Raw genomic sequence first — 14656 nt, forward strand, 5'->3', positions numbered from 1 at the left:
ATACTATAATTTGTTCCCCCTGACCCAAGCACTGTCTGGGATCCTTACTTTGAATAGGTACAAGTTTCTCACTCACCTGAGTGTAGTCTTCAGACACCAGAATAAATCCATTATTGTCTATGAGGTAACAGTTCACAGTCTAGAAAATAAAAATGCCACCGTTTCAACTTTGGGTCCTCAGACTGCTTTTACATGAAATGACGTACTTCCAACCTGAGAGACACCCATTTCAGGCTGTTTTGGGGGAACTGGAAATGCCTGCTGGCTCTAAGAGTTAAGGCCATGGTTAAGCTAACCCCAGCATTTACGTTGCAAAACTAATAAACAAAAATAAAACACCAAACGAGCCTTGAACATCCTAGATTAGGATAAAAAGAATATACATTTTAAAGTTATTCATTGCAGTTTGTCTTCCTTTTTAAAAATTTATATGACCTGAATAATATTTCCCAGGAACAAAGTGTCCAGAGGCCCCCAAGCCTGTATTCATAGTGGTTGAAGTGCAGGCTGTTTTGAAAGCAAAACGCCAGCACAATGCCATTACTCTAATGATGTATTAATGAAAACACCGTGTCAGCTCAGAAGACCATCAGGGGACCAGGTAATATTTTTTAATTTGTTCATAGACTTAGGCAGGGGGGAAGGGGCAGAACTTCTGTTAAAGGGGCCCCTCAGGCCTCCTAAAGGTTTTCAAACTGTGTTTTTAATTGGGAGCTGGATTTGGGGGCAGGGCTGTTAGCTTTTGGTAGCTCAGACTTATAAATTGTAGCAAGGTAAGCCCAAATCGCTGCTTCCCCCACACTACTTTAATCTCAAGTGAATGATTTGCTACAGGCTAAGTTTTAATTACAGTGCTGTGGAGTTAAAATTTAAGGTTTAATTCCGTCCTTGATGTAACTCAGTTTCTATTTATTGCAGCTTTACATACCCACTGCAACATTTAATTTGTAACATATCTTTACCCTGAGCTAAATTCCCCTAGCTCGAGGCCACTGCAGGGCTGGTGTTTTCTGGGACATTTACCTATCCACGGAGTCGATTTTAGTGAGACACAAAAGTATAGCAGTAAATTGGTCAGAAAGATATATCCTTTATTAGTAGGGAATGGTGAAGAATCAGAAGAAAATTAAAAGCCCTGCTAGCATCTGTTAGAAAAGAGTCAGCTACTTTAGTGAGCAAGAGTTTCTCTTGGTTATCCAAAGGTGCCAGAGGAATGACTTGGTCACACTCTTGCTGTTCAAAGAAGCTCTTAGCTGCATGGAGACTACCTTGGCCCTGGTGGGAGTCTTGACAAACTTTCTCCTTCTTTAGGACACAGCACTATGAAAGCACTCATAGAGTTCTGCTGTTCAATATGGCAGCCACGTGCTACATGCAGAGTTGAATTTAATCTGAAGTTAATTGGGTCATATTAGACAAATTTATACCCTTGTTTATTGGAAGATCACGATCGTCATTTTGCAGATATAGACTCTGATGCAAAGGAAGGTTAACGTCCAATCAATAAATACATGGTGAGTATAGGAGTGGCCTCCATATTAAAATACTGACTCTCCAAATCCTTACATTTGCATAGAGAATCCAAAGTTGTCATAACTCACCCTCCATCCCTAATTATAAAATGAGTTCCTACTCAAACATCCCTAGCCAACTGGTATTGCTGCTATTAGACCTATATCTTTGGTCAATCTCTGTTTATCTAATGTAAATATTAGTCAGTACAAGGCAAAGAGATTATACAGTCAACTGAAAAATCTTTGGAAAGAGGCAATATTTCATGAATTCCATGAAAGTGATATTGGAGATCAGCTCGAATCACATAGGAAGCCACTGGCACATTAGTGTCTGCTGGAGGTAACACATGAAGAAAGAAAACATCACCGCAGATAACATGAAAGATGCTTCCAAAGAGAATGAGTTCAAAAGCAAGGGACTAAGAGAAGCTCCTGTGGAAACTGATCAAACTCCACTACATTTGACCTTCCTTGTGATCACTCTGGGAAAATCAAATATAAAGTGAAGGATTCTATACTGTGATTTTTATAATTTTATTAGAAATACTATACTCTCTATTCCCAAACCAAATGTGTTCCTTGTTTACAGAATTAGAGTATGACTGTGATTATAATTTAAATTTGTTAAATAAAATAAATGTATTTTCACCATTTCCACTTTAGAGACAAAGCTTCAATGAAATGTTTCATTATTTGCCATAAATATTTGGTTCTTTCCCCACCCTCATGTCTTGGAAATGAGGGCCTCTGTGTTCCTTATAATGGTCAGCATTGGGTGGCATTGAGGTTGGACTGGCCATTAGGAGGCTCACTTCTCAGGCATCCACCTTTGTTCCCACTCTCTTCTGGTGTGGAAGGAACAGAGGTGAGAGTAAGAAACAGATACTGCCAACATTGCAACTGATAAATCACTGAGAAAAATTACAGGTCAGAAACAAGGATGCTGTGTCATTGACATAGAACTGGGTCCCTTAATCTGAAAGATGTCATTTAGTTTTCACTGCAGGCAATATTGTTATGTTAGGTATATTTAGTCACTGTGATGACTTCATAAAGAGACCTCCTGGATTAAATTTTGGGGAAGTACGGTGGAATAGAGTAAGGCCACTGGAGTTGGGTGAGCAGAGTACTGGGTTATGAAACAATCAGGACAGAATTAGCCAGATTCCAGTCCGATAAATTGTTTTCTCCATGTCTTGTTACAATAGTCAATTGCCTTCTCCGTACTCTCTCCTCCAGTAAAAGGAAACAGAGGATATATTTTCTCAGCTTTCCCTCACTATGCTATTTCGGCCCCAAATTAAGCCAAACATCTCAGGAGTCTGCCCAGCACCCTGTCCCAAGCGTAGACTGACCGACTGAAGGGCTTGGGGAACTCAGGAGCTCCAGGTTTTGACAGATATTGTAAAGCAACCATTCCACAGCCACTTGTGACAAACCACGTAAAGATGAAGTTGTTTGAAAAATGCAGAGAGAAAGACAGAACAGGTAAGAGAAGTTGTTTTTTTATTTAAAAAAGCATCTTTCTTCAACGACTTGATGACACAATATTGCTCAGAGAAGTCCTAGTCCAGGTCACAAAGGCAGGTCAGGTAGATCTCTGAGGTTAGAGCCCCAAAACAGGCCATGGGAATTGGACAGTCACAGATAGTACGCAAAGCTGGGGAGAAAGGGTCCTCGGGGGTGAGAGGCCTAGCGCCAAGCCTGTGTAACCTGGAAGATGGTACTGGTCCTGAGGCTAAGATATTAGCTTGAGACTTTGACACGTGCTATCAGTACGACCTTGAGTAAAGCCTTTTAACACGCCCAGTCTCATTTTCCTTATCTGAGTGATGGAGACAGCAACAAGTATTTCAGAGGGTTGGTGAGAAGATGAAGTAGGCCAGTGAGTACAAAGTGTTAAGCACAGTGCAGGAGGCATAGAGAGTCACTGAACAACCCGTGCTTGTGTCCATACAGCAAATGATATTTGTCGGTCATCTATTATGTGCCCTCTTTATAAGTATCCTCATGCTGCTGCAAACTGAGTTTCTCAGACAGGGAAATTGGTACAGAGTTTACAGCAAGTGCTTAGGGAGGCAAGTCAGCTGGTAAGCATGTGTGCTCACCTACCCTGCTGACCAGTTAGCTCCTGGAGGACGGGCCATTTCTGACTCTGCTTCCCATTGACTCTCCAGGTGTTGGAGGTACCAGGCATGTAAGGAGGGCTCAGTAAACGTGTCTTGAAGGAAAGAGTGAGTGTGTGAGAGGTTGTGTCTCAGGTTCTGAAGTTAACATTCGCCTTGGGTGGAATGGCGCTCCTTCAAGTCCTCAGTCTGGCCCATGCCCAGGCCCTCCATGAAGATGTATCTAGAAGCCAGGAAGACATCTGGTCATACCGACTCCATCCACTGGCCCAGGGCACTCTAGCCAAGGCCCAGGGAGGCCATTGTCAGGGGAGACAAAGGGGCTGGAGTAGATCCAAGGCAAAGCGTGTCTGATAATTCTGTGGGAGTTGGGCCAGGTCTTCAGTATAGAGGAGAAGCCAGAAGCATGTGAACCTAATGAGGCCCCACAGCTGTTTTTAATGGGGACCTGATCACTTGAGGGCAGTTGGGGGAGTGGAGGGACATGGCCTCAAAGACTTAATTAAAAGCTATGAAAGGGGAATGACACATGGAAAGAGTCTGCTGAAAGGATAGAAAGGGGCCTGGCTTTTCCATTTAAAACTATGTCAACTGGTTGCCTGAAGCCAAAATTTAGAGTCAAAATGGGAAATGCATGATAGTTTCAAAGTGCAAAATGAGGACATTTGAGCATCAGGTCAAGTTCAGCAATCCAGCAAATTCCACGCTTAATTTTCAAAGTGTGTGAATCTTTAAAATGACATTTGAATGGGGGTCCATCCCAGTGGCTGCTACGGGAGATCATTAGTAGTGAGAAAGGCATCCTACCTTGTGCTTACTATGCCCAGGGGAAACTGTCATTGCCTAAAGTGTATATGCGGTTTTAGGTTCAGGTGAGCCACTGCTCTCAGGGAAGCATGAGTCTGCAGACACTTTTATTTGATAGCTAATCTTTCTTGAGTGCTCACCATTCACCAGGAGCTGTGCTGTTCAGTTTTCATATATTATCTCATTCATCCTCACCATTAATCTGTGAGGTAGGTGTCTCTACCCCCATTGCATAGTTGAGGAAACTAAGGCAAGGCTTATTACTGTCAGAGTCACAGTTTGAAGCTATTCTAACTCCACAGCCTATACCTTTAACCACAATGCTAGACCACCTGTGAAATCAGTTACTGAACAACTAATATAATATTGTATCTTTCAAAGTCTCGGTGGGAATCCATTTCCACTTATTTTTACATATGAGAATGCACAGATGCAGTATGGGTTGTAGGAAGATCACTGCCTCTGACTTTACTTATCAAATTGTTCAACCAACTATTTGTCCATCCATCCAACCAATCAACTAGAAACCAATCAATCAACCAACCTACTATCCAAAACACCATCAATCCTACTAGCCAACCAAACATCCATCCAGTCACCCAACTAACCAATCAACTGTCCTCAGTTCTTTTACCACAAATAGAGATTGGTAATTGTACAAGTAAAGGGCTTAACACAGGGCCTCGTGACACTGATTAATCAATATTTTTGTTGAGCTGTGTTGTCTTGAGCTGAACACTCCAATAAGACAATTAATGCCTTAAAGACAGGGGAGAGGTTTGAAGCCACTTGACTATCCTATGAATGGCATCCCCAAACTTACTGAAAGGGTGTTGACCATAAAACACCATGGGGTACTCTTTCCTACGGGAAATTATTTTTGATCTCATGGTCAGGAAAATTTGGGCTTTTGCTGAAAAGCTGATTGATTGGCCTTTACTCTTTGGATAGAAACTTATACAGCAATTATGATAGTTTTTTGTTTTTGTTTTTTAACTGGCAGCCAGATCTTTGGGGACTGAGCATTTTGTACTTTAGCTTCACCCTGGACTCCCTTTTATATTTCTCTACTTGTCTTTCCTTTGCCTACTGTTTGGAAATATACTTCTAATCTATGTTTTCTGTGTTGGAATTATGTTTGGTTAGGATTTCTTTAATCCCTGTGGTAACCAGAAGGAGTATAAATGTGTGATCATTTATAAGTTCTAGTTTATGTATTGACTAACGGTTTGGCTGACTCAGAGAGAGGAAGGCTGCCTGAGCCAAAGTGAAAACCCACTTCACATCTACTTGACTCAAAATGTGGGGCAGAATATACATGGGATTGGATGCTGTAAAAACCTAAATCTGATGGACAGACTTAGGACAGTGGTACATCCTTTTTCTTTTATTGCTCAAATTCCTCCTCCCAAGATTGAGGGAGAGCAAGAGAAATAAGGAGAAAGAAAGGAAGGAGGGAAAGAGAGCTGTGGGAGGGAAGAATTATGCTAGAATGCAACATTCTGAGTTTTCAACTCTTAGTTTTTTGGCTTGTTTATTACATGAAATTAAGCAAGTCATTTTATTTCTCTGATCCTCAGTTTCCCCCTCTGCAAAATGGGTCATATATTCCTGTCCATTTCACTGGGTGGTTAAGAAGATGAAAAGAGGTACCACACAGGGAGAAAACTGAGAGTTGTGAGTTTCAAATGGCAGTAATCTGTATCTTTTCTATAAAATGCCAAAGTCCCAACAGTGCTGTTCATGGGACATTTAAATCACATTTCTCCAGCTCTCAGAAACTAAATGATTGGGAAAAGAAAGAAAAAGAAAGAAATGAAGCAAATTTCCTTGGGTTTTTGGAGATTGGTCCAGAGCAATCTGTTAGACCTGGCTCGGTGAGACATTCCTGCTGTGAGAAACACCCACAGTCATCCAGCCACCCCCCCCCACCCCCCCCCCCCATCCCCACCTGTGCTGCCCCAAACTCCATCAGGGCAGATACAGGGCCAGGAGGCCATCATACCTCATCATCACAGCTGATAGAGCATTTGCCATCCAGAGAGGCGCACTGTGGGGTGAGGGGGAAACAAAAGCAAACGTGTCATTTGGACACACCAGTGTCTGCTATGGCTGCCACTTAGTTACTCAAGGACAGCTTATCAAAGTCCTAGCCTGTTACATAAATACCAAAGTTCATCCAAAGGGAATGCTCCAGATGAATCTGCCCATGCTCTGTAGGATGAGTACCAGCTCCAAATAGTAATATAAAAGACAATTTGTATCAAACTGTACACTTTAAATACATGCAGTTTATTGTATGTCAATTATATCTCAATAAAAGTTCTAAAAAAAAAAAAAAAAACAATTTGGCAGTAACCTGGCTCTTTTTCATTGTAATTTATGTTGTCCATTTTAATTTATGCTTCATGCAATACTGATATCTTTTTAAGATCTCAAATCTTTGAGTAACAGGAAATATAATTATGTATTTATTTAATTTTAAATTAATCCCCAGTGACCTTTTTTTAAAACTCCTGTCTCAGTTCTTGGTACACTGTTTCCTAAAGTATCTTCATTTAAGAAATGATATACCATCTCAACACTTAGAACTGGACAGATGGAGGCAACGTATGTTTTGCCATTTCTGCTGAATTACTGAACAAATACCACTGAGATTACTTAGTACAGAATGCATAGCACAAGTAAAGAATGTTCCCAGATTATCCAAGGCAGAGAAGCCCTCAGCCAAAGAAGGCAGATGCATGCTTTGTCTAACCTAGTTATGCAAAAGCCTTCAAAACTGCAATAAAGAGATTCACAAATAAATAACAGGGCGTCACAAGATTAGAAAAGAGTCACTATGAAAATTCACAAAAGTCCCTGATACTTAGAAGAAAAACTGCTCTTTTAAAAGGTCACTATTTTGATCTCACAATTGCAACTGTTTGCAGGAGCAAATTCCCTGCTTTCCCAGCATGTGGTGTCTAACATGCTGTCAGCCCTTTATTTTGCAGTGAAATGAAAGGTAATCTGAGCAGCCCAGCAGTTCATTTTACAAACATTCATCGGAAATCTGGCACTTTTAGGCTCCGGGTACTCTAATGTGAACACCTGTATAATAACAGTGTTGCTAATGCTTCAACATGCTGATTATAACTTACCTGTCTGCTGGCAGTCCAGAACTTCCTTTGGAAAAATTCAAGTTTCATCTGAATGCCTACAGCTGGGACAAATTATAAATAAAACAAGGCATTAGAGATCTCTTTACACAGTTATTTAAGATTATCATTGAAAATTATCTGTCAAGGCAAGATGCTGATGTAAGCATATCAGATAAGAACACTTAAAAACTAAATTTACAGTGAAGCATACAACTAAGACATTGTATCTTTCAGGTAAGGAATTCTCAAGGTTACCTGTACTCACAGGACTCTAGACAGAACAAACTGAGCACAGTGCAGATGGCTCTTTGGAGAGATGTTACTTGACTGTTTCTAAAATTTATACACGTGTGGTCACCACCCTCCCCAGCACAGATGAAAGCAGGAATGGAAATAAAAAGGACATTCAGAAGACCACGGTTTCTTCAGAGTTCCCGTTTCTGTCATTATTGTATGAACCTGCATGCTTAAAATGTGTACTCTGTATGTGTTTTTGAGATACGAAATTCAAAAAGTACTTGTCATGAGGCTGGTGATTGGAAGTGAGTCACTTGGCCATGATGTGACTTAGTTTAACTGGCCCCTAGTATCCACATCTCACTGATCTTCTCTCCCCAGGAATTCTAGAGGAATCATATAGTTCTTTGCTTGTCTGTGGAAAGTTCCCTAAAGCAACAGTGAGTAATACTTCCAGCGAGAGAAATGTACAGAAATGGAAAGAGGTTAAGAAAGTGATTTGAAACTTTGGGAAGAATAATTCGGTGGAACCTTAGAACTATGCCATGATCAAGCTCACAATATTTCTCTCTATGAAGTCAAAAAAAAAAAAGTAACTCTTGAAACTGTTTTAGAAAGTACTCAAGTCAGGGAAAAAAGGCTCATCAGACGATGAGAAAACTTTAAAGGAGGTGGAAAAAAAGAATGAGACTCTGTGCTGGAAACACTGCACTTCCCAAGGGACACCATTTACCCCTGGACAGTTTTGTGAACTTCAGTCCATTGCACACAACTTCTGCAAATTTCTGCCATATCTGCATACCACCAGTACTGTTTTCTATCTTTCCACACTTTTGTTCTTTTGCTGCAATACCTATAGCAACTTCAATCTCTGTAATAAAACCTATCAAAAGAAATACACAATTACAAAAACAAAAACCAAGTTCACTAACATACTTTTTTTTTGCCACCATGTTAGATGCCCCCCACCACCTCCCACCTTGGATTAACATTCTTGTCAGGAACTTGCAGATTCATGAAGGTCTTGGGCTGTTATTCTTATAATACCCTGGTAATATGCTACCAAGTGCATTTCTACTTCCTAAACAAATTGTTGGAAGAAGACCTGAGCGTCAAAATTAACTGGGGTATGTACACTTAGACTCATCTCTCCCTTTGCACTTAGAATGTCAGACTCTCAGATAAGATTAGAGCTAAGCATGACTGCAACATGCAGAATGGAAGTCTCTGAAACACACCATTTCAGCACTCTGGGTTCATCCTGCTTTGCCCTAAGTGTCCTCCATCTTCTGGACCATAAGCTCCCTAGGGACAGGGACATGTTCTTGCTCCCCACTGGATCCCTGCCTCCAGCAGGGTGCCAAGCACATAGATGAATCAATAGTAAATTCTTGCATTTTTAGAAAAACTGTTAGGTGACAGTATAGTCAGTAGATAGATGGATAGATAGATAGAAGAGTAACATCAGTGTGAATTATAATCGTACACAAATAAAGGGTTTCAGTAGTAGTTCTCAAAACACTAGAACCGTCTGGGGAACTTCAAGAAAAAGTTCTGATGCCGGGTGCCTTCCCCCTACACACTAAGACCATTTAAATCAGAATTTCTGGGAGTGGAGTCTAGGTATGGGTATGTTTAAAAAGCACCCCAGGTGATTTGAATGTGCAGGTGGGGTTGAGCATGGCTACTCCACAGGCCTTACTATAGATAGGAAGTTGGGAATGGAGGACCTACCATGATATGGGCCATTTGGTCAGACTACAGCATAAGCTTCTCTTCCTAGCCCTAGAGAAAATATCAGAGAACACCTGAGGGAAGCTGATATTGAAGCCTGAGGCTGTTCACTACAGTTTCAAATAAATCTTGTCTTCCAGAATGCCTGACGACAAGCCATGTCCCTAATAGAGATGAGCCAGATGAGAAAGCTGTAAACCAAGGTGCTGGCTGGGTTTTTGGTCAGATCCACCAGGAGGCACAGATGAGAGCCTGCCCTGGACTTAAGAAGGGGCTTGAAGCAAGTATCTCTGGTTCTACCAAATGCAGGGAGGGATGGCAGAAAGCTGACCTCAGAGCAGAAGGCCTCCAAATTTCTGTGACATTCAATCACTGGTATCTAAGAGGAGGGAGGAAAACGAGTGTGTATCTCTGCAGGCCAAGGTCAACAGCCATGGCAGGCTTCAAGACTCAACAGGATAAAAGCAGAGGGTTCCCTGAAAGAGTCACCCCACGGTGACCTCTTCATGGTATTTCTAGTCCCAGCAACCCAGAGCTGCCCCTGGCCCACCCATCGTCTACTGAGTTCCCCCAGCAGTCACCCGTGCCCTTTCTGAGCACTCTTCCCATTCTCTGATGGAGGCCCCATTTTCACCTCTCTAATGAAGTTAGCTGCTCCCTCCTGGGTGTTTATTCATCTCACATACTTGCAGCCTGCTATCATCTGCCCCTTTCGGTCTGTACCCCAGCTCCTCAGAGTGCTTTAATCTTGCCTCATGAGTCAGTCCCTCCATCCCATTAATCATGCAGGCTGCTTCTCTCTGATCTCCCTCCAGCAGGCTGCATCCTCTCCTTGGTCCTGATGCCCTAAACTAGACACTGCTTCCCTCACTCCTCACTCACTCCCTGTCTCGGCTATGAGGTCGATGCCAAAGGACTCCCAGACAGTCTTGATTATAACAGATCTGCTCACTTTTGCCCTGGCTGTGTTTTTGTTGCCCACACTCCCACCACCAACTCTGGCCCATGGTTTCCCCCTTCTAGGTCTGTAGTGTGTTCACCTACAAGTTAATATACTTATCTATGATTAAGAGATTCACAAGCCCATTAGTGGGTCAACTTCATGACCATTTGTTCAGTGGCATTTTCTACGCCAAGCTCTAAGCTGGGTACTAAGGGGAGTGAGACCACGTACTCCTTCAGAGTCTATCTGGGGAGTAGCCACATGGTAAAAGCAACATCAAAGTCTTAAAAAGAGAACTGTGGAGCACAGAGGATGGGGTAGACTGGCCTGGGGGAGTTGACAAGAACTTTGTGTAAGATAAAGCATGGAGATCCGATTCATAGAAAAAGTGAGAACAGAAGAAAGATGAGAATCAAGTGCAGAAATAGCACAGGCAAAAAGATGGGGCCTTTTAAAGGACCATACTGTCTTCTGAGGCTTGAAAGAATGGGAGTAGGGGAGATTGTTGCACAGGCTGAGGTCAAATGGCAAGCGGTCTTGAATGTCAGGCCAACACACCTGAAGAGTATCCTGTAGGCCAGAAGTTGGGCCAAGGGCCTCATTCAGCCTCTTTTTGTCAATAAAGTTTTATTGGAACACAGACACCCCTATGTATTTACATATTGTCTGTACAATGGCAGTGTTGAGTAGCTGCAAAGAGGTTGAATAGCCCACGTAGCCTAAAATACTTCTTATCTGGCCATTTACAGAAAGAGTTTGCTGACGCCTGCTTTAGGGTCTGAGAAGCCATTTAAGATATTCAAGTAGAAAAGTGAAAGGACTTCAGATCTGTATTTTAGAAAGTCCACAATGAAAACCTTGAACAGGAAGTACTAGGGAAATGGCCCAGACAGTGGGAGACGGGAGAGTGAGGTGAGTTAGGCAGCCATAGCCACTGGGTGTATTTGGCTAATTACATCTTAAGTACAAATTGATTTAAAGTAAAAAGAAACAAACAAGCAAACAAACACTAAAAAACCCTCAAAAAACCAGAATAAAAATTCCCCTCCACAAACATCCTATGGCTAATTCTATTCAGAAAAACAAATACAAGCTTCCACAAACAGAAATTTAGCTTCCTCTCGCTATTTTCCTTTGTTTTGTTCCAGGTTTTTCTTTTTCCTTTTTTTCCCCTTTTTTTATCTTTTATCAGAAAAAAAAAAATCATTACTGCAGCAAGTTCCCTTCTCTTCCCCCATCCCCCACATATCCAAAATGAACCTGAGATATTTGTCATGCCCATCTAATTTGTTCTTTCAACATTTCAAGCCATAATGGTATACTCTGATTCAAGTCAATCTTGCTAATTTAATGAGAAAAACAAGGACCGAAAATGCTTTAGCGAAACCCAAGTCCCAAAGAGAATGAAGAAAATTAAAACACCATTCCTGGGGTTTGAAATTTTTTAGACAGTCCAGAAAATCATCAACATATTTCTCCTGGAGTTCACAGTGCTCTTCACTTCCATTTGATTACAAAGGCTCCCTGGCTCCCTGCTAGGAACTTTCAACACAAGGATGGGGACAGAGTCCCTTTTCCATGACTGCATCTGGTGGTTCCTTACTCCCCTCCCAGGAGCAGAACAGATGAAGAAAAAAGTATCCCTTGGGATCCTTCCCAGCATGCCAATATTGCATGAGCCTCCAAGGACAATGACCCTAAGATACTGGGATGGCTTTTGGAAACCAATAAAACAGCAAAATCATTGTCATGAGAATTGTTATCCCAAAGAGCCCCAGAGCCTTTCACGTGAAATATCCGTGCATCTGGAGCATAGACACTTCAAAACTTAGTTTAAATTAGTCAGGTTACTGTTCCTGTAACATATCTCAATACTCTAAAGAGGGCTTGACTACAGATTTTCAGCTCAGCAATACAGACCACAGAGCTTCCATGAAATATCTTCCTTCCAGTCTTCCTCTTTCCCCAACTCTCTAACCTCCTTCCTACCTACTTTTTCCCCTCCCTCTCTTCCTCTCATGTTTATCAGAAGCCAGGTACACGCTAGGTGGTGAATGTATTGAGATGAAGACATGAGGGATGCAACAGCCAGGGATGGAGGCCTGAGGAGGGCAGTCAAATCACTGAAGAGAAGATCATACTTCAGGATACTTGGAGCCGACAGAGTCAAGCACAGAGCATCATCCAAGCACCAAGATGTACAGGCACTTCATTGGCAGAATGTCGGTGATTAGTGCACTGGAATTGCGACTGACAGCTAATCTCAAATGCTCCAGTCCTATGTTGTCCAAATTGGTGGTCACTCGCTACACGTGGCTATTTAAATCAAAATTAAATAAAATTAATAATTTAGTTCCTAACTCTACTCGTCACATTTTAAGTGCTCAATAGCCACATGAGGCTAGTGGCTACTGTGCCAGACCCAACAGATCCAGAACACTTTCATCATCACAGAGAGTTTAACTGCACAGTCATCACTGATGACAGGAAGGAACATGGAGAGGAACTGGAGACTGGTGTTCCTTGAGGATGAAAGGTAATGTTCCCCACAGACCTGTCCATGCTACCCACTCCCTGGAGGTGGAAGAAATGAGGATGACTTAGGTAGGCAGGATCTAGAGCAGATAGACCTTCCTGTGTGAGAAGACCTGGATTTGCAAGGGGAAGTTGGTAATTAGTTTGAGAGAAACCCAAAGAAATCAATGCAATATGCTCAATGTGGCTACCACCCTCAAGATTTATTTATTTTGCTTTATAAAATTTGAGAATACAAATTACATTTCCAGTGCTATTATATTCAAATACATTCAAGATGAAATCATGCATGCATCTCATATCAGGTTAATAGACATGCATTCAAGTGTAATCCAAGACTCACCAAAGAACGTTACATGTAAAATTAGAAATAAAATAACTTTTTCATATTGTATTCATTTAGAAATAATTTTCTGTGGGCTTGGCCTCAACTTGCAACATACCCCTAGGAGCACAAATCCGGTTTGTAAAACAGTGCTCACCATGCGTGGCACGCAAGCTCACACAAACACCCCTACCTCCATTTGCCCAGTCCTCCAGCCATGCGATATATTCACATGCACATAGAGAGCTCATCCAGGAGACAGAAAAACAATCCTGCCGCCATCAACAAATTATAACCAGGAAAATGTTTACCAAGAGCTCTGGTTGTGAATACTGTTTCTAAGATAGCTGAGTGCCCTTGGGTACATCGTTTCACTTCTCTGTGTCTACAAAGAGGGTCACATTGGCTCTAGCTTCTGAATAGGACCTTTGTGGGATAGGGATAAATGATACAAAATAAAAGGATGTGTATCAGGATACTCTAAAGGTTTGACAGTGTTGTCAATATTCATGTGATAATTTGTTCCTAGTTTTTAATCCTTTATGCTTGTATTTCACCACCAAGTACACCTTTCATGCCAATATATTGACACTGAACAGAAAATTCATCCATGATAAATCCATATTGTCTACTGCTACCAAGGTCCCTTAGGATGTAATGTTGGTGGGTAAACACTCTACAAAATTATAATACCTTAGAAGGGGGGAAAACGCCGTGTGAGCACTGGCAAAATGAAGCAGAAAACAGAAGCAGGAAAAAGATTTTTTTCAGCTGAACAAGCTTGAAATGGATTTTTTTCCCTTTAGGATTGATGAAAGGTGTGCTCCACTCTTCAAATCCTATCACTCTCCCCTTTTGGAATTGTGATTATTCACACACACTCAAGACAAGATTAGACAGGTCAGCACAGAATCCAGGAGGGTTATTGTCTCCGATACTGTTGTTGTCAGCTCCACATGCTCATCAGCCAGGCTACCTGGTCACAAAGCTTCTCAACTGACTGGCCACTGCTGGCAGCATGGGGAGAATTATTTCATTCCAGTGCACAGGCAGAAAATCAGATCCCAGAGCTCCCTTGGGCTGGCTTGGCCCACAAACAGCAGTGTTTTCTTCTAATAGATTCCAATCCATGGGTAGGGATATGGTAGAAAACTGTATCCTTATTAGAGAAAATAAAACTCTAATAAGTTAATAAATAAAGTACGTGCTAAGGATTTCCTTTGTATTTCATCACTTAGGAGTGGGACAAGTTTTCTTAAAACCCGAATTCTACAAGTAAGTGCTGGCCATAC

At 41.7% G+C, this 14656-nt stretch overlaps 1 protein-coding gene across 1 annotated transcript in view; it reads right to left on the reverse strand.

Annotated features, from left to right (window-relative positions):
• CACNA2D3 (calcium voltage-gated channel auxiliary subunit alpha2delta 3) overlaps positions 1 to 14656 on the reverse strand; it is a 781884-nt gene that overhangs the window by 83500 nt on the left and 683728 nt on the right. The window contains exons 28-30 of the mRNA XM_057705866.1: positions 7591 to 7652; positions 6453 to 6497; positions 77 to 139 (exon numbers count right to left, since the gene is read on the reverse strand). Of these exons, the coding sequence (XP_057561849.1) occupies positions 77 to 139; positions 6453 to 6497; positions 7591 to 7652 (170 nt within the window). The remainder of the gene's footprint in view (positions 1 to 76; positions 140 to 6452; positions 6498 to 7590; positions 7653 to 14656) is intronic.

This window comes from Hippopotamus amphibius, chromosome 13 (genome assembly GCF_030028045.1).
Source record: "Hippopotamus amphibius kiboko isolate mHipAmp2 chromosome 13, mHipAmp2.hap2, whole genome shotgun sequence".
NCBI lineage: Eukaryota > Metazoa > Chordata > Mammalia > Artiodactyla > Hippopotamidae > Hippopotamus > Hippopotamus amphibius.